This window comes from Rhinatrema bivittatum, chromosome 1, assembly GCF_901001135.1.
Source record: "Rhinatrema bivittatum chromosome 1, aRhiBiv1.1, whole genome shotgun sequence".
Lineage (NCBI taxonomy): Eukaryota > Metazoa > Chordata > Amphibia > Gymnophiona > Rhinatrematidae > Rhinatrema > Rhinatrema bivittatum.
The window spans coordinates 560,498,151-560,517,375 of NC_042615.1; the positions used below are offsets into that span (position 1 = coordinate 560,498,151).

Here is a 19,225-nt window from a genome sequence, read left to right on the forward strand (position 1 = left end):
TATTACAAGGTAAGCAATTTTGCTTTATTCCAGGACAAGCAGGATGCTTGTTCTCACATATGGGTGATTAGCAAGCTAGAGGCTGAGTCATTTCGTATTGAGGTAACAGTGAAGTATTGTTGTTGAAATGAAATGAGTCAGCCGTGGATTACAGCAGGTTGGATGTAGAAGGAGTTGGGATTATGCTGGAAATAAGTTCTTCAAGACAGATTGTCCATAGGCTGAATCTTGTCGTCCTTGTTTGTCCAAACAGTAATGAGCTGCAAAAGTGTGAAGAGAGCTCCATGTTGCTGCTTTACATATGTCAAGAATTGGCACTGAACGATAGTGTGCTACTGAGGTTGACATTGCTCGTACTGAATAGGCCTTTACCTGCCCTTGGAGAGGAAGGCCTGCTTTTTCATAGCAAAACTGTATGCAATCTGCTAGCCAATTGGATATAGTATGTTTACCCACCGGTTTCCCTGGTTTGTTTGGATCATAAGATACAAATAGTTGTGTGGATTTTCTGTGGACTGCAGTGCGGTTGATATAGAATGCAAGTGCACGTTACAGTCCAAGGAATGTAAGGCTGTTTCTCCTGGATGAGAATGGGGCCTTGGGAAAAATGTGGGTAAAACTATGGATTGGTTCAAGTGGAATTCCGTAACCACCTTGGGAAGGAATTTTGGATGTGTACGGAGAACCACTCTGTCATGTAGGAACTTTGTATAGGGTGCGTACGTGACAAGTGCTTGTAACTCACTAACCCTTCTAGCTGCTGTAATGGCTATGAGGAAGATAGTCTTTCATGTGAGATATTTAAGGTCACAAGAGTCTATGGGTTCAAAAGGAGAACGCATTAGTCTTGTTAAAACCAGATTCAGGTCCCATTGTATGATTGTTGGCCGAATTGGTGTTTTAAGATGAGTTAAACCTCTAATAAATCTACTTACGAAAGGTTGTGTGGAAATAGGTGCATCGCCCATCTTGTTATGGTAAGCTGAGATTGCACTTAGATGTACTCTTACAGAAAAAGTCTGGAGAACTGATTCTGACAGATGGTATAAGTAGTCTAGTAGAGAAGTAGTGGGGCAGGTGAAAAGGATCGATATCCTTTTGCCTGCACCACAAAGTAAACCGTTTCCATTTTGAAGAATAGTTCTTTCGTGTGGAAGGTTTACGTGAAGCTATAAGCACTTGAGATATACTTTTTGAAAGATTGAGATGTTGCAGGATCAAGCTTTCAACATCCATGCTGTCAGGGATAGGGATTGAAGGTTGGGATGGCGCAACCAACCCTGATCCCGAGTTATGAGAGTGGGAGCCACTCCCAGATGAATGGGATCCCTGACAGAGGTCTAGAAGTGTGGGAAACCATACTTGTTGAGGCCAATACGGGGCTATGAGTATCATGACCCCCTTGTCCTGCTGTAGCTTCACTAGAGTTTTGGTTATGAGCGGTATTGGAGGATACGCGTATAGTAGGCCTGAGTTCCAAGGGCGAGCAAAGGTGTCCTTGGCTGGCTGATTCTGTCGGTTGTGTAGAGAACAGAATTTGTCTACTTTGTGATTCAAATGTGACGCAAAGAGATCTATTGTCGGTTGGCCCCAACGCTGAAAGATCCTGGTCGCTACTGAGGGATCCAGTGACCATTCGTGTGGCTGGAATTGACGACTGAGGTGATCCGCCACTAGATTGTGAATGCCTGCTAGATAAGTGGCCCGCAGGAACATTGAGTGTGTTAGTGCCCAGGCCCAAATCTGTGCAGCTTCTTGACAAAGGAGATATGAGCCTGTACCTCCCTGTTTGTTGATGTACCACATGGCTACTGTGTTGTCCGTTTGGATGAGAACAGTCCTGTGTGAAAGGCAGTCCTTGAACGCATGCAGCGCATAACGTATAGCTCGAAGCTCTAGGAAATTTATTTGAAATGTTGCTTTGAGGTTTGTCCAAGTGCCTTGTGTTTGGAGATTGTCTATGTGAGCTCCCCAACCCAAGGTGGATGCATCTGTAGTTAAAGTTATCTGTGGGACTGGTTGCTGAAAAGGTAGGCCTTTGTGCAAGTTGTCCATGTTTGTCCACCAAAGTAGAGATGATCTTAGTTGGTGGGTCACTTGAATTGGATAATGTAGTGGTTGAATGGCTTGGATCCATTGTGATCGTAAAGTCCATTGGGTAACTCTCATGGTGAGCCATGCCATAGGAGTGACGAACTGTGGAGGCTATGTGGCCTAGTAAAGTTAGAAACTGATGAGCTGTCGTTTGTTTCTGTAAGTAAATGGATCTTGCTAGTATAGTGAGTGTCTCTGCTCGATCTACAGGTAGAATGGCCTTTGCTAGATTGGTGTTCAATTCTGCTCCTATGAATTGAAGCAAGTGAGTTGGAGTGAGATAGGATTTTTTTTTATAATTGATGAGAAATCCCATGGAGTGAAGTAGGGCAATTGTTCGAGTCAGAGAAGCGAGAGCTCCCTGCTGATATGGATTCTTGATGAGCCAGTCGTCCAGATATGGGAAAACATGGACACCTTCTTTGTGCAAGTGTCCTGCTATTACTGCCAGACATTTGGTGAAGACTCTGGGAGCAGATGCCAGTCCGAATGGTAGAATTCTGTATTGGAAATGTTGATGGCCAACCATGAAGCGCAGGTACTTGCGATGAGGAGGAAATATGGGAATGTGAGCGTAAGCATCTTGAAGATCCAGAGAACAAAGCCAATCTCCTGTTTGAAGTAGTGGAAGCATAGTGCCTAGAGAAACCATCCTGAATTTTTCTTTTTTCAGATATTTGTTGAGATTTCCGGGGTCTAGGATGGGACGTAGGCCTTCGGTTTTCTTTGGAATGAGGAAAAACCGGGAATAGAATCCTCTGCCCTGCTGAGTCCGGGGCACTGGTTGTACAGCCCTGGCTCTCAGAAGGATGGATAATTCTACTTGTAATTGAATTAGTTGCGAATTTTGTTGTGGGAAGAAGCTTGGTGGAGATTCTGGAGGAATTGAGAGGAAATTTAGTTTGTAACCGAGAGACTATGGAGAGCACCCATTTGTCTGATGTTATGTGTAGCCAAATTGTGTGAAAATAGGATATTCTTCCTCCCACTGGCAGGTCTGGTCGAGGATTTAGGGGATGGACTTGTTCTCTGGCCTGTATTTCAAAAGCCCGCCGCTGGGCCTGTCTGTGCAGGAGGTTGCGGACGGGTAGGCCTAGGCTGTCTGGCCTGGGACTGATGTTGTGGCCTGGTTGACCTACCCCTAGAAGTTTGGGGGTAGTATCTCCGAGGCGTATAGTAAGAGCGTCTGGGTTCTCTTCGGGGAAGGCGATGAGAAGATTGTGTGGAGGGCTCTTGTGGGATTTGAGACAGTTGACAGAGTCTCTCTGTATGGTCCTTAAGCTGCTGTACTGGTTCTTGGACCTTTTCTCCAAATAAATTGTCACCGACACATGGTAGGTCCACAGGTTTTTCTTGAACCTCAGGCCTGAGGTCTGAGGCCTTGAGCTATGCCCATCTATGGGAGGTGATTCCAGCTGCTGCTGCTCTGGAAGCAGTCTCAAAGTTGTCGTATACTGCCCTCACCTCATGTTTCCCGGCTTCTAGGCCTTTGACGACTATGGCCTGTGCTGGTTCCTGGAATTGTGGAGGCAAAGAGGTAATAAATTCCTCCATCTGCTTCCATAGGTTCCTCTGATACTGTGTGATGTATAATTGGTAAGCAGAGATTTTTGCGTTTAAGATGGCACTCCGATACACTTCCCTGCCTAATGAGTCGAGGAACCTATGGTCTTTACCAGGTGGGGTTGATGAGTGTGGTCGCACACACCTCTACTTTTTCTGTGCAGACTCTATTATAACAGACTGGTGTGGTAACTGTTTGATATCCTGTCTGCACTATATAGGTTGTGTCCACACGCTTGTTCACTGCTGGGACAGAAGATGGATGCTCCCAGATGTGGCGTTGAAGATCCAAGAGAACCTCATGGATTGGGACAGCCAGCACTTGTTTAGGTGGGTCTACAAACTGCAGAACTTCAAGAGTTTGTTGTCTGGTATCTTCCTCTGCTGTTAGTTTGAAGGGAATGGAATCAGCCATGTCCTGAACGAATGTTGAGAATGATAAATCCTCTGGAGGTGATTTTTTTTCTCTGATCTGGAGGAGAAGTTTCAGACATGAATTCCTCAGAAGATGTTACAGACTGTTGGTCATCCCAAGAGTCATCTGGGTCGTCTCTATAGGGAGATTTTGGCGATGACCTGGGAGGGAAATGAAGGCCTGAAGGGCCTGGCTATGGATCATCGGTGGAAAACAAAGGTGAGATCTCTTGAGGCTTTGTTGATGGTAGGTTATCGATGAGATTTTGGTATCTTTGCAAAAGACGTCGATAAAATGCAAGATCTTGCACTTCAGGAGGCTCAGATGATGGTTGCCTCGATGATACAGTGGTGGTCATCGATGTGGTCGTCGGAAGTGTTGTGGAAGACAGACGTCTATGATCATGCCGACCCTAGCCCAGCACCGTGCGATAGTGATTATGCTTCCGGAATTTCCCTCTGTGCTCGGCCCGGTCTTTCCCTGGGGCCTAGAAAGATGGTGAAGATCCTGAGTCCTGGAGTGCGACAACACCGAGACAGCCTACCCCCACCAGCAGCTCTCCCAAGAGTGCCCCGGTGGTGGACTGCACAGCAAAGGCTCTGTGTCCATCCATTCCCCACAGCCTTTAGGCATAGATGCCCCCGTTACCGGAGTCAAAGGATCAGACTTTTTACAGCCAAAAGGTTTCTCCATCTTATCCAGGCCTTTGTGGGTCATTTGATCGCAAAAACACCCCCGGGCAGAGGATACAGACCTGGTGTGGATCCGTGATAGACATGGTCTGCGGGCACTGGGATCATCGGCGAAAAAAACTGTACGCTGCCATTAAAAAGCTGGCGAGTGATCGATGAGCGGTGGCCAACAATTGCGTGATTCTACTGGGAATCAACTACAAGGAAGGCGGGAAAACTTACCACACCCCCTCTACAGAGGCACTGACCGGAAAGAAGAGGGATCCTGGCGCGGGAAGTCAATAATCGACCGGGCAGAAACGATGACAAGAGCAGAGCTCCACACCGCAAGATGAAAGCTCCATGGAAAAAAAAAAGACTGGAGGGACCCTGTGTGGATAATGGCATGCTGGGCATGCTCAGTGTGCCAGTAAATTTTGACACACGTTTTCCGTGCCAGGCTTCAGCTGATATGTGTGAGCACTTCCATCCTGCTGTTCTAGGAGAATTTTTTTATTTAGATTTTTTATTAAAGATTAACACAAAACTGGCCCAAATAGTCTATATTCCAAATACATACTAAAGAATACAAAGAAATCCCTCTTCCCCAACTCTCCCCCTTCCTTCTTTCCCAGCCCCTCAAGCATTCATGAATTTATCATGGGCGTTCTTATCCCAAAACTTGAAACATCGTCAAGTGTCTTTCAAATTTGCCCATATTGTTCCTGTGTATCATCGTAATTATCTCCATCTGATATACAGTTGGTGCTCAAAGTTTCCAGTGATCATCTCTTCTCATCGGGCTGCCAGCAAAATTTGAGATTTTGTCAACTTTGGCATTCCTTCAACCGAAGCAGAGAAATACCATCAGGTTTCTGTCAGTGTAAACATGATTATATCTATTATCAACTTTAATATCTTATCCCAATGTTACAATCACAGAGCATCCCCATCATATATGCACCATAAGTTCCCTTTTCTCCCTGCACTGCCTTCAATATTTATCTGAGACAGTTTGATACATTTGTTTCAACATAGCTGGTGTATAATACCATCTCAAATGAGTTTTCTGCTTGTCAACATTTTTATTTTTTTAATAACTTAAGTTTTGTTTGAGAAGCTGCCAAGGAGAGACAGAAAAATTTTCAAGCAACGAGGGCCTTGCCCTGCAGACAGGGCAAGATCCCAAAAAGCAGAAAAAGTTTAAAGAGAGATTGGGATGTATCCGTGTGGTAAACTTGGATGAACAGAGACTGGGAGGCTCATGAGACAGCATATGCACACAGGAATGCACACGCATGCTCAATAAAGTCTTTACTTAACTGAGAACTGGGTCTGTTTTGATGCCATCAGATGAAGTTATCCATGCACAATGGCTAATTCATGCCTGCTTGTCAATGAAGAAATAAAATTAAAAAAAATTTCCTGCATTCATTTCAGGAGCCTTGCACCCAAACAGGAATTTCTAGGTAGTTGTTTCAGCTTCTGCTGCCAATCTCTTTCAGTATCAAGAACAAATGTATATGACCTGTGTGCCTTGGTTCTCTATTACACTGAAATGAATGGTAGGCAGAAACAAGCAATAGAAAGCAGGCGCAGCAGCTCTGCAGGTAAGAATATCTAAAGTGAATTAACAGGTAAGAAAATCTTAAGGCCCTTTACTAATTAAGGTTCATCAGGCCTCACAGAAGCAATTGCTACAAGAGAAGACAATATACTTAATATTAAGAGAAAAAACATAAGGTTCATTACAATCCCACCTGGACTGTGTTTTGATGACAAGGTGAACGGTGAGACCATCATGGATCCCATGCTGGCTCAGGGTATCTTGATCTTTCAAAATTTTGCCAGCAAATATGAGTACAAGTTGGTCAGTGTGAGATTTGAAGCGTTTGGAGATTTCTTCTTTAAACTAAACCAAAGAAAAGGCACAAGTTATTTACATTAAATCAATTTGCCCCATAGTTTTGGACTTTGAAGGGCAAGCATCAGAAATATACATTTTGTTGAATAGCAACTGTTGTAAAAGGGTCTAATCATGGGCAAAAACTTTGTTGCCGCTCAAAAAGATATTTGGGGCAAGCAGGAGCTAACTAATACTAACACCATCCATTCCAACTATTAACACAAAAATAGTTATTCAACCCACTCACCTACCCAAATATATACCCCTGCACAGGGCTAGGGATTCTAGGAAAGATCCTGTATCACAGTTGCACAGTTTCCATTACAATTTATGAATGTGACATTTAATGTCTCTTATTTATTTATTTAACGTTTCTTATATACCGATGACCGTTCGCACATCGCATCGGTTTACAGTGAACAAAAAAACAGGCATATCTGAAACAAGTCATACCATTTTAACTATCACGATCACGGAAGGGAACAGGGACAAAAATCTTTTTGCTCTGTAAAAAAAATCACTAGTTGCACTTTATGGCAAAAGTCGCTTTTAAAGCAACCATACTGCTTTTTCTGCTATAGATTACTGCATTTGTCTTTTAAAAAGTAAAACACAGACCCTTTTGTCAGGAGTGGGCAAACTATGGCCCATGGTGATAAGAGCATATAACTTCCACATAGAAGTAACATGCACAGGCTGCTGCAAGTCAGATGAAGCTTGCTCCTCGCTCCTGCTGAACATGGGGTTGGGGAGGGAAAGGGATCTTCACCCCTCCTCTCCTCCTTGATTTTGTAGCTGGACAAAGGCCAAGGAAGAGAGGCCGTCTCCATCTGCCAGACAATGACCAGCAATACAGGTGACACTTGTGATTTTATGCTAAATTATGCAAAGGGCTCATGTCTGATACAGCAAAGTTCACATTATAGAAAAACATTCTACCATATATATTCCCAATAAAGAGCAGCCTTTCTGAAAAACGGAAGGAAGAAGTGATGGCAGTCTTCTACCTCCAGATATATCAGGGTCTTTCTGCATGTAATGCCTGCCTATATATTTTGCAATATTCCGTTTAAGTCTAGAGAGCAGAAAAAAATCATAAGCAACCTTTATGACATTTCTTTTTTATATTTAATCTTTATTGAATTTCCAAATTTACAATAACAAAGAAATCTTTGTCATAAAGAAATAAGTGCATTTTCCTTTATGACATTTCTATCAGACAGGTTACATCCCCCATTTGGATGACTGATATAGTGGCCAACATTCCCAGTTCCTGCTAGGAGTACCATATATGAAGGCAGGTGAGGTGGGAATGTCATGGGAAGAGATTGAGTCACATGAGCTGCATTTCCCACTAATTCTGCCCATCCTATTCTATCTTGCTCTGTAGAGCAATAACTAATATGTGCAGAAGATGTCCTTTGTCATCTGTTGCACATTTTATACAGTAATGGCCTAGACAGTTGGCAATCAAGTAGATAGACTACATAAATACGAAAGGGTCTTTCGTATTGAGATTTGTCGGCCTTCCATAAGAAGTTTTGTACCTTAAGGCATTGCCTTTTATTTAAAGCAAACAGCTTTTTTTAATGTCTTCTGCCATTTATCCCCTCCCTACACAATTATCCCTACTTTCACAGCTCTGCTCTATAGAAGACAATGATAGGTATTTCAAAACATGTTTAAATGAGACCAACTGATGACTAAAGTGTAGACATTTTTGTCTTATACTTTGCGCTCATACTGTGTGCATGCTCCACCCACATCCTCTACCCTATTCCAGATGTTGCTACTGTCAGCAGCGTGACTTTGCATATCCAAAAATGGCTAATAAGCCTCAAGTATGTTATGGAAGTGATATGTATTATATGCTGGAGTGGGGGTGCATGACTAAAACTGCAGGTAAAAAGGGCTTATTTTAGGCTTCCCAGCTGAATAGGCTCGCTCTGCAACTTTTTTCAAATTCAGAATATGATAAAAATGTATTCACCCAGATTCAAAGGAAAAACCTAAGATGCCAAACACTGACTACAGCTCCAAAGTTTGCCTATTTCCCCTCCTTGCAGCATGTGCATAACAGAAAAGCAGCTGGAGAAGATGGGAGACTCCACTGGTTCTACAGGCAGAGGGAGTGGAGAAAGTATGAAAGCAGGAGACTGTCAAGGTACACCCCCCTCTTTCAGAAGATTAAAAGACTGGCAAGGATTAAAATGCCAGACTATGTTTCAATACTTTTACCTTTAAAAATATACACCTTTGCCAGCAGGTGGAAAAATGCCAGGCCAGACCCCACACACATTATTGGTAAGAAGTCATAGGGAAGGAGGCGAGAGCAAGGAAAAGCAAATAAGAGCAAAAAGCAAATGTTGCTTACCTGTAACAGGTGTTCTCACAGGACAGCAGTATGTTAGTCCTCACATATGGGTGACAGAGGATGGAGCCCAATCACGGAACACTTGTCAAAGTTTCTAGAACTTTGACTGGCACCAAACCTGCAGCCAGAGGGCCCCCCTTCAGTCTTGTTTAAAGCTACAGGAAGTGCCAAAAAATAAGATAAAACGTAACGAACCCAACACCGTGGGGCGACAGGCAGGTTTCGTGAGGACTAACATCCTGCTGTCCTGTGAGAACACCTGTTACAGGTAAGCAACATTTGCTTTCTCACAGGACAAGCAGGATGTTAGTCCTCACATATGGGTGAGTACCGAGCTGAGGATGTCAGAGTATGCACCAAATGTACCCAACGGCGTGCAACAGGCACAACAACTGGGGTGGAATTAGGTAGAGGGCATCCTGAACCCTAACAGGCAGGCGGAAGGGTGTTGGTAATTCACGTTGGAAATAGGTTACTCAGGACAGACTGGCCGAAGATGGAATCTGGTCTTCCAGCCTTATCCAAACAATAATGGGCTGTGAAGGTATGGAGAGAACTCCAGGTAGCAGCCCTGCAAATGTCAGGAAGCGGCACAGAGCGTAGGTGTGCTACTGAAGTCGCCATGGCCCTCACAGAGTGCTTTAACACGGTCTTGAAGTGGACTGCCTGCTTGCTGATAGAAAAAAAAAAAAGATATGCAGTCTGCTAACCAGGAGGAGAGAGTCTGCTTACCCACAGGCTTCCCCAATTTGATGGAATGTAAAGACACAGATAACTGAGTGCTTTTCCTGTGGGCAGCTGTACGGTCCAGATAGAATGCTAGAGCCCGTTTACAGTCAAGGGTATGCAGAGCCTGTTCTCCTGGATTGGAGTGGGGCCTGCGAAAGAAGGTAGGTAGTATAATGGATTGATTAATGTGAAACTCCGATACTACCTTAGGTAAGAACTTAGGGTGAGTGCGGAGTACTGCCCGGTCCTGCTGAAGTTTAGTGTAAGGCTAATGTAAGGCGGATAGGTAACTATGGCCTGTAACTCACTAACTCTGCGAGCAGATGTTATTGCCAAAAGAAAAATCACTTTCCATGTGAGATAGCGAAGATCACAGGATTGTAGAGGCTCGAATGGTGGTTTCATGAGCCGACCCAAAACCAGATTGAGGTCCCAAGAAGGGGCCGGAGGACGCAGTGGAGGCTTGAGGTGAAGCAAGCTTTTCAGAAAACGTGTTACGAGGGGTTGTACCGAAATAAGAACGTCCCTGACACCTTTATGGAAGCACTCGGTACTGATAGTGCTTGGGGCCTACCAGAAATCTCAGGAACCTGCGATGAGATGGAGTTATCGCAATGCGTGTGTACGTGTCTTGGAGATCGAGAGAGCAGAGCCAGTCTCCTTTTTGCAGAAGAGGAAGGAGGGAACCCAAGGTTACTATCTTGAACTTTTCTCGGTGGAGGTACTTGTTGAGGGCACGTAGGTCCAGAATTGGACAAACGCTGCCTGACTTTTTGGGGATTAGAAAGTACCGGGAATAGAATCCTAGGCCTTGTTGGGAGTAGGGCGACCTCCTGCTCCGGGAGTAGTGGGTGGTCGGATGTTCTCCACGTCGGTAGAGGTGGGGAGTCCAGTGGGATGGAGAGAAAGTTCAGGTGATAACCCTGAGAGATTATGGCAAGGACCCACTGGTCTGAGGTGATTGTGTGTCACCTGTTGAAATGGCACAATCGACCTCCCATTGGTATCTGAGGCAGTGGGAACTGGCTGCTGCTCTCTATGCAGGAGTCAAAAGCCGGAAGCAGGGCCTGGCTGAGGAGCTGCCTGCAGCTTGTTTCCGTGGTTGACAAGACTGGGCCTTTTGGAAAGGTCTCGTGGAACGAGTTCTAGACGGTGGTGGATAGGACTTCTTTGGACGGAAGAATGACTTTTTAGTATCCTTCCTGTATGGCTGTTTGGAGGAATACTCCGAGGGCATCAGAGAGAGCTGCTCCTTGAGTTCCACCACCGTCCGCTGAATCTGTTCACCAAACAGATTGTCTCCTATGCAGGGTAGATCAGATAACGTCTTGTACTTCAGGGCGCAAGTCCGAAGACTTAAGCCAGGCCCATCTTCTTGCTGAAATAGCAGTTGCAGATACCCTGGAAGCGGTGTCGAAGATATGATAAGAGGATCTTATTTCATGCTTCCCTGCCTCAAAACCATTGTGTACCAGGGTTTGAAGGATGGGACGATGGAATTCCTGAAGGTCCTGGTCTAGTGTCTGTCTTTTCCTCCCACCAACCCTTAGTTCAACCCTTGATTTTTAGGGAACAGACATCCATTAAAATTTAGGCTCTTATCTAAATCATACTATTGCACCAGCCCTTAATGAGAGTTTAAATCATCCTCTTGTAGGTCACTAGCAAATTAAATTAATGAATACACCTATAAATTTAAAGGACTAATTCCAACTCCCTTAGCAGTCCAGCAGCAAAAGGGGGGCTTTCCAGTCTTTTGCATCAAGTGTCACATGTATGATTTTTTTTTTTGGTGCCTGGCGAGAGATTGTATGTGTGCACCTGGTGCAATGAGCTCCTGGCTCTCAGAGAACAAGTCCGATCTCTAGAGGCTAGAGAAGCAGACCCGGAGGAGCTGAGGCAGACAGAAGTACATTGATGAGACCTTCAGGGCCATAGTAGCCAAGTCCCAAGGACCGCCTGGTAACTTGCATGCCTGGTGCGAAGGTGGCAGACCTCACACATCACCTACATAGGATTATAGACAGTGCTGGGGAGGAGCTAGCTGTCATGGTACATGTGGGCACCAACGACATAGGAAAATGTGAGGGAGATTCTGGAAGCCAAATTTAGGTTTTTAGGTTAAAAGCTGAAATCCAGAACCTCCAGGGTAGCATTCTCTGAAAGGCTCCCTGTTCTATGTGCAGATCCCCAGAGGCAGGCAGAGCTCCAGAGTCCCAATGTGTGGATAAGATGATGGTACAGGGAAGAGGGATTCAGTTTTGTAAGGAATTGGACAACCAATGGGGAAGGGGGAGAGACTTCAGAAAGGACAGGTACTCCTGGGGGAATTCTGCACACACATTTTCTAAACTCTGCAAAATTCTGCACATTTGTCAAAATACAAAATAACTTGCAAAAAATATTGTATTTCAGTGCAATCCAGTATTATCATGAGAGGAGGTAAACAGAAACAGAAGCAGAGGTCAAAGGAGGATTCACATCTCTACCTGCTTTAGGCCAGGGGCAGCAACCCACAGCACTGGACAGCTGAGCAAACGACAGCCGCGCTACCTGAATCAGCAAGCTAGCTCCAAGCCTCACATGCAGCAGGAGTCGCATTTAATCAAACATCTCCCGCTGCTGTGAGGCTGGTCTTGCACAGCAGGAGATATTTGTTAAATGCAACCTCTGCAGCGGAAGTCAAGAGCCCGCTCAGCTGTCCAGTGCCAGGGCACACAAGTCAAAGTCTGCAGACCTCTGGCTCAGAATAAATGGAAATATGAATCCCCCTTGGCTTCTGCCCCCATTCTGCTTTCCCCTCATACCTCGAGCCCCCACCACTCTTTCCCCCCTCCCATCTCTCTTCCTTCCTTTCACTCCCTCCCCCCCTCTACCCCTTCACTCTCTCCCCCCTCCCCTGATTGCAGGGTCCTGGTCTTTGCACAGTGCAGCTTGCTAACCTCGCCCCTGCTGCACTGCCTCTACTCTCCATGCGGGAACCTTGCCTGTGATGCCTCTGCTCTCTGTGTGCGTGCCCGTGCCACAATGCTTCCGCTCTCCATGCACGGCAAACTCGCTCGTGCCATGACGCTTCCAGTTTTGCTTTCTCTTCAGACAGAGCATTCGGAAGGGAGAAAGATTCAGCTGAGGTGGATTCTGCAAGGCAAGGGAGGAAATCTGCGGGAAGGGAGAATTCTGCACAAATTCTGCATTCCGCAGTAGCGCAGGATTCCCCCAGGACTAAGGACAGGCTCCACCTTAACCAGAGTGGAACCAGGCTACTGGTGCTAATTTTCTTTTTACAAAGGAGATAGAGCAGCTTTTAAACTAGAACAAGGAGGAAAGCAGACAGTCACTCAGCAGTGCATGGTTTGGAGGACTTATTGAAGGATAAAAATGAAACAGGAGAGTTAGGGCATCCCAACAAAGCGGTTCCAGTAAAAGCAAAAGTAGTCCATGTGCCTATAAGTAAAGAATCACCTGAGCTAAAGGATTCCAAATTATCCCTATCAACTGAAAAGCAAGTTGTCAATACAAACAAAACACACATTGAAATGTCTTAATTGAATGCCAGAATTCTAAGAAGATGGGAGAGTTAAGAGTGAATAGCAGTGAATGAAGAGAGACAATTTCTACCTCAGAGACCAGGTGGAAGGAGGAAAACCAATGGGGACAGTGTATTATCAGGGTACAAATACATATTTTAATGATAGGGAGGATCAACTTGAAGGGGATGTGGCACTTTATGTCCGGGAGGGCATAGAGTCCAACAGGATAAAGATCACACAAGAGACTAAATGCTCAGTAAAATCTATATGGATAGAAATTCCATGTGTGTTAGTACTATCCTAACACTATCCTCTTACCCATCAGCCACCTGACTAAAATGATCAGACAAATGATGAAATGCTAACAGAAATCAGGGAAGCTAACTAATTTGGCAGTGCAGTAATAAGGAGAAATTTCAATTACCCCAATATTGACTGCTCAGGACGTGCTCGAGACAAAGTTCCTGAATGGAATAAACAACTGCTTCATGGAGCAACTGGTTCAGGAACCAATATGAGAGGGAGCTACTTTAGATCTAATTCTTAATGGAACGCAGGATTTGGTGATAGGTAACCGTGGTGGGGCCACTTGGCAATAGTGATCATAACATGATCAAATTTGAACTAAATGACTGGAAGGGGAAAATGTGTAAATCTACAGCTCTAACAATTTTCAAAAGGGAAACTTTGATAAAATGAAGAAAACTGAAAAAAACTGAAAGGTTAAAACTATAGAACTGGCATAGTTTAAAAATACAGTCTTTGAAGCACAGTCCAGATGTATTCCATGCATTAAGAAAGGTGGAAGAAAAGCAAAACTATTACCGGCATGGTTAAAAGGTGAGGTAAAAGGATATTCGCCAGCACAGACTATTGTAATGCCTTGCTACTAGGCCTACCCAACACTACAGTAAGACCTCTACAGATTTTACAAAATGCTGCAGCTAGAATTCTCACTGGAAAAAACAAAACAGAGATCACATAACAGATACACTCGCCACCCTACATTGGCTTCCCATAGAACAAAGAATACAGTTCAAAGCACTGTGCTTAATACACAAACTTATCCACGACGATAAAGCAGAATGGCTGAACACAGCACTTAGAGTACATGTCCCACACAGAAATTTAAGGTCAGCAAACAGAGAACTCCTTCCCATTCCTTCTGTGAAAACCGCAAGACTTACCCAAGTGAGGGAGCGAGCTCTGTCTCTAGCCGGTCCCATATTATGGAACTCCATGCCCCGTGACCTTAGACTCCAGAGCAATCACAAACTTTTCAAAACACAGCTCAAAACCTGGCTTTACATACAAGCCTTCAAGAAAGAAAACTGATGCAGGAAACTAAGCAAAGATATGCGGCATAAAGCACCGAATACCTAGTTTAACGATCCTTACTGAATTATTTCAACCTTTTTAACTGTAGGCAACCTTCAGGACACATTGCTATGCAACACTCAATCCCCAAATAAACACCTTATTGTTACCGAATACTAATAGCACCACCTATGTAATGTACGACCCATATTTTTTATATTGGTGCCCTATTGTAAACAGTTATGATGGTGAATAACTTAATGACTGTATATAAAAACTCTTAAATAAATAAAATAAAAACATCCTTGAAAATTTGGAAGGAGGAGCCATCTGAAAAAAATAGGAAAAAGCATAAGCACTGTCAAGTTAAGTGTAACCACACTGATAAGGCAGGCTAATGAAGAAACTACTTAACAATTTCGTTTTCCTTAGTGTGGACAGACTCAGGACCAGTGGATTTATGATCCCCTGCCAACAGATGGAGACTAAGCAAGCTCACATCACAGTATATATATAGTCCTGCAGTGACCCCAGTCTGCCAGTATTACCTTCAAAAGCAACTGTGGACAGACTAGCAAAAAACTTGATTAAAATATGATTAAAAACCAGATAATCAGAACTATACTCAACCAAGAAGAAACAGTAAAATCACATAAGATTCCAGGTACCCCAAGCTAGGGACAGGATGAACCCTTACCAGTAATCCCTGGGAACCCTATTGACATACTTATGCACCAGCTGAGGGCGGGAAGCAGAGTTCATCTGTCTACACTAAAGAAAATGAAATTCGGGTAAATAATTTCTCCATTTCCAAGCATGTAGGCAGATGGACTCGGGACTAGTGGGATGTACCAAAGCTACTCCCCAATAGGGTGGGAGGCTGCCCACGGTCCAGTCAATACCGCACGTGCAAAGGCTGCATCCTCCCGGACCTGCTCATCCGGGCAATAAAACCTAGAAAAAAAAGTGTGTAAGGAGGACCACAATACAGCTCGGCAGTAGCCTCCACCCAACACACTGCCTGAGCCCTAACCAGCGTAGGCAATGGCTTTTCAGCATCCACAAACACGGCCATGACTACCTCCTTAATCCAGTGAGCTATTGTAGCCCGCAAAGATTACTCCCACCATGCAGAACAAACAGGCGATTAGGCTTTTGAAAAGGCTCAGAAACCTCCAGATACCGCACAAGTTTCTTGACATCCAAGGAGCGCAAGAGGCAATACTCCTCCACATCCCTGACCTTATTGAGGGACGGCAAGGAGATGGACCAATTCCAATGAAGGTCAGAAATTACCTTGGGCAAGAAGGATGGAACAGTACACAGCTGTAATGCTCCCAGAGTAACCCAAAGGAACAGCTCCCGGCAAGATCAGGCCTGCAGCTCAGAAATTAGAGTGATTACAGCGTGATCTCAAAACTTAAGAAAAATTTAAAAACATGGCTCTTTAAACAAACCTTTTCCTAAAGAGACAGGAGGATAGAGAAAGTACAGGGACATGCAGAAGAGAATGAACACAACACCACTATCATAATGTACATGATATTATTTTATTCTCTTACACAACTAAAAAGTAAAACTTCAAACGAAGAGTAACTTAATAGTACACCCGGGCAAGACCAACATTTTCAAATATTGATATTATTTATGGAATTGTAACAGAACTTTATTGGCACCTGTTAGAATGTACGATAACCCACACTTTCCTACCTTATTTTATGTGCTGATTTGTAAACCATTGCGATGGTATATAATTTAGCGACGGTATAGAAAAATTTTAAATAAATAAATAAATTTGATGCGCTAAACAGACACAAGGAACACAGTCTTCAAGGTCAACAACCGCAAGGAAAGGCTACGCAGCAGTCAGAATGTAGGTGCCTGATTTCTTGGCGGGCCCAAGACAAGACTCCACAAGAGAACCGGTAACCTCAAGGGAGGCCTAAGGTGCTTCGCTCCCTTCAAAAAATGGATCACATCAGGGTGAGATGACAATGAACCACCATTCACCTGGCCCCTAAAACAGCTAAGAGCTGCGACCTGCACCTTAACGGAATTAAGGACCAATCCTTTATTCAACCCATTCTGCAAAAAATCCAGAATAAGTGGGATCTTAACAAAACAAGGAAGAATACGATGCTCTTCACACCAGGCCTCAAAAACTCTCTAAACCTGCACATAAGCCAAGGAAATGGAGAGCTTGTGAGCACTGATTAAGGTGGCAATCGCAGAGGAATAACCGCGCTTCAGTAGGCAAGCCCTCTTGAGCACCAAACTGTAAGACAGAACAGAGTCAGATCCTCGTGAAGAACCAGTCCCTGCTGTAACAGATCCATGTGTGGCGGAAGGCGAAGGGGGGTCTCCACCACGAGTCTTCGCAAATCTGCTTACCACAGGCCCATCGGGCCAGTCCAGTGCCACCAGGAATACTAGCCCCCTATGGCCTTCAATCTTGCAAATTATCCTGCCCAGCAAGGGCAACGGAGGAGAGGCATAAATCCAATCTGTCCTCTGGCAAGACCTATACAAGTGTCTATTCCCAGGGACCACGGATCTCTCCTGCGACTGTTAATTCATCTTCTTAAATAAACAATCCAGGTAGTCTTTAGCAAAAGAAAACAAACTTTATTCACAGGAGTAGTAAAGGAGCAGCTCAGAAGAAACAAGACAAAGATTTCTGAGGGATGGAGATCTGCCTGCTATGCTGCCCATATATAGCAAAAACAGATGTCAGTCCGTTTATTCTTTGTTTCTGCCACATCTTTATATTGTTTTTTTCTGCTGATCACTACATTTCCTGAACACACGTCTACCATAGTGCTTGGTCTACGCATGTTGTCTGACAAGTATATGGAGGACACTAAGTAACTGCATCTAGAATCTTCTAAAAATTAAGATTCCTCAGAATAGACGAACCTTTGCATTTCAAGAAGTCGCCAGCAGGTCTAAGAATAGAAGGCCCCAGCTGAAACACCTCAGCTGACAACACTACTCATTCTCTCTCCCTGCTGAAAAAGTTCACTCTTCGTTATCTTTTCTTGCAATGTGAGAGACAGAGATCTGCAAATGACCTTCCCACCATTCCATAAGATGATCTATTTCATGCGACACTTGCTGGCTCTTGGTTCCTCCCTACCTATCTATGTAAGCCACTGTCATCGTGTTGCCCAGCATCATGCGATCCACTTGACCCCTGCCTGTGGTTGAACTGTAAGAATGCCAGCCCTACCACCTGGGCTTCCATGCGACTGATGTTCCAGTGGGACTCTTCAAAACTTTAAATGTCCTTGTCTCCCAAGATGAAGATGCAATACTTCTCATCAGTAAACCCACTCACGGTTCACACTGCAGACAAGCTGCTTATTAGATCTTCTTAAGAGACAAAGACAAGCCAAATGGTGCCATTTTGAAGACGCTAAACAGCGTGAATGGGAGCGTTCGGTGATCCATCATCTGCTAGGGACGTAGAATACGTCCCTAGCTCTCTAACCTCCATCTTGCCCTCAATACGAACAAAACTGAGCTTCTACTCATCTCCCCCCACTCACCCTCTTCCCTCCCTCAGTCTAATACAACCAAACTTAACCTCCCCTCAACACAACCCTTTGTGAGAGACCTTGGAGTTATCCTTGACCATCAATTAAGTATGAAGAACTACGTAAACTCCACTCTCAAAGCCTGCTTTTTCAAACTTAATGTGCTCAAAAAACTTAGACCTCTCTTTCACACCCAAGATGTCCGTACAGTTATCCAGGCCACCATCACATCCAAATTAGATTATTGCAATGCTTTACTCATAGGGCTCCCCTATTCTACCATTAAACCTCTACAAATGTTACAACATGCTGCAGAGAGACTCATTGCAAACTCCCGCAAATATGATCACATCACCCCCATCCTCAGAGACTTACACTGGCTCCCCATAGCATCACGCATTATCTACAAAACCCTCACCAAAATTCACAAAGCAATTCACACTCACAACTCCAACTGGTTAGACTTCCCATTTACAACTCCTAAGTCCAGTCGACCCATCAGAACAGCCAATTCAGGCACCCTACTTGTGCCCTCCCTAAAAACAGCCCATCTCTCCTCCACACGCGACCGTGCCCTCTCGATTGCAGGTCCTACTCATTGGAACACATTACCGCCTGACATATGCCTCGAACCATGTATGAACAACTTCAAAAAGAAATTGAAAACATGGTTGTTCAACCAAGCTTACCCAGAATAAAAAGCTATCACTCCGTGCCAAAGTAGACCACTTTACCTCTACTCCTTCCTCATATTGAGGAACTATTGTTTTATTATTCTCCCTCTCCTCATCTTGAGGAGCCACGTTTTATCCTGTCTTTTCTCAGCTACCTTTCATTAACCCTTCTCCAGTTTGACATCCCTGTTTAAAATGTAATTTCCAAGCTTAACCTGTTTATTGTAAACCAACATGATGTCCACAACTAATGCCGGTATATAAAACTGTTTAAATAAATAAATAAAAATAAATACTGGCAGGCTGTGACTGCAGGACTATATCTATATATCTCTCTCTCTATATCTATATCCATACACACCTCTACCTGCAGATGGAGCAAACTGACATCACAGTAACACACACACACACACACA

At 44.3% G+C, this 19,225-nt stretch overlaps 1 protein-coding gene across 2 annotated transcripts in view; it reads right to left on the reverse strand.

Moving 5' to 3' along the window:
* Positions 1-19,225, reverse strand: part of UBQLN1 (ubiquilin 1) — a 240,663-nt gene that overhangs the window by 146,927 nt on the left and 74,511 nt on the right. For both annotated transcript variants that reach the window (XM_029616806.1, XM_029616814.1), the window contains exon 2: positions 6,504-6,655. In XM_029616806.1, the coding sequence (XP_029472666.1) occupies positions 6,504-6,655 (152 nt within the window). The remainder of the gene's footprint in view (positions 1-6,503; positions 6,656-19,225) is intronic.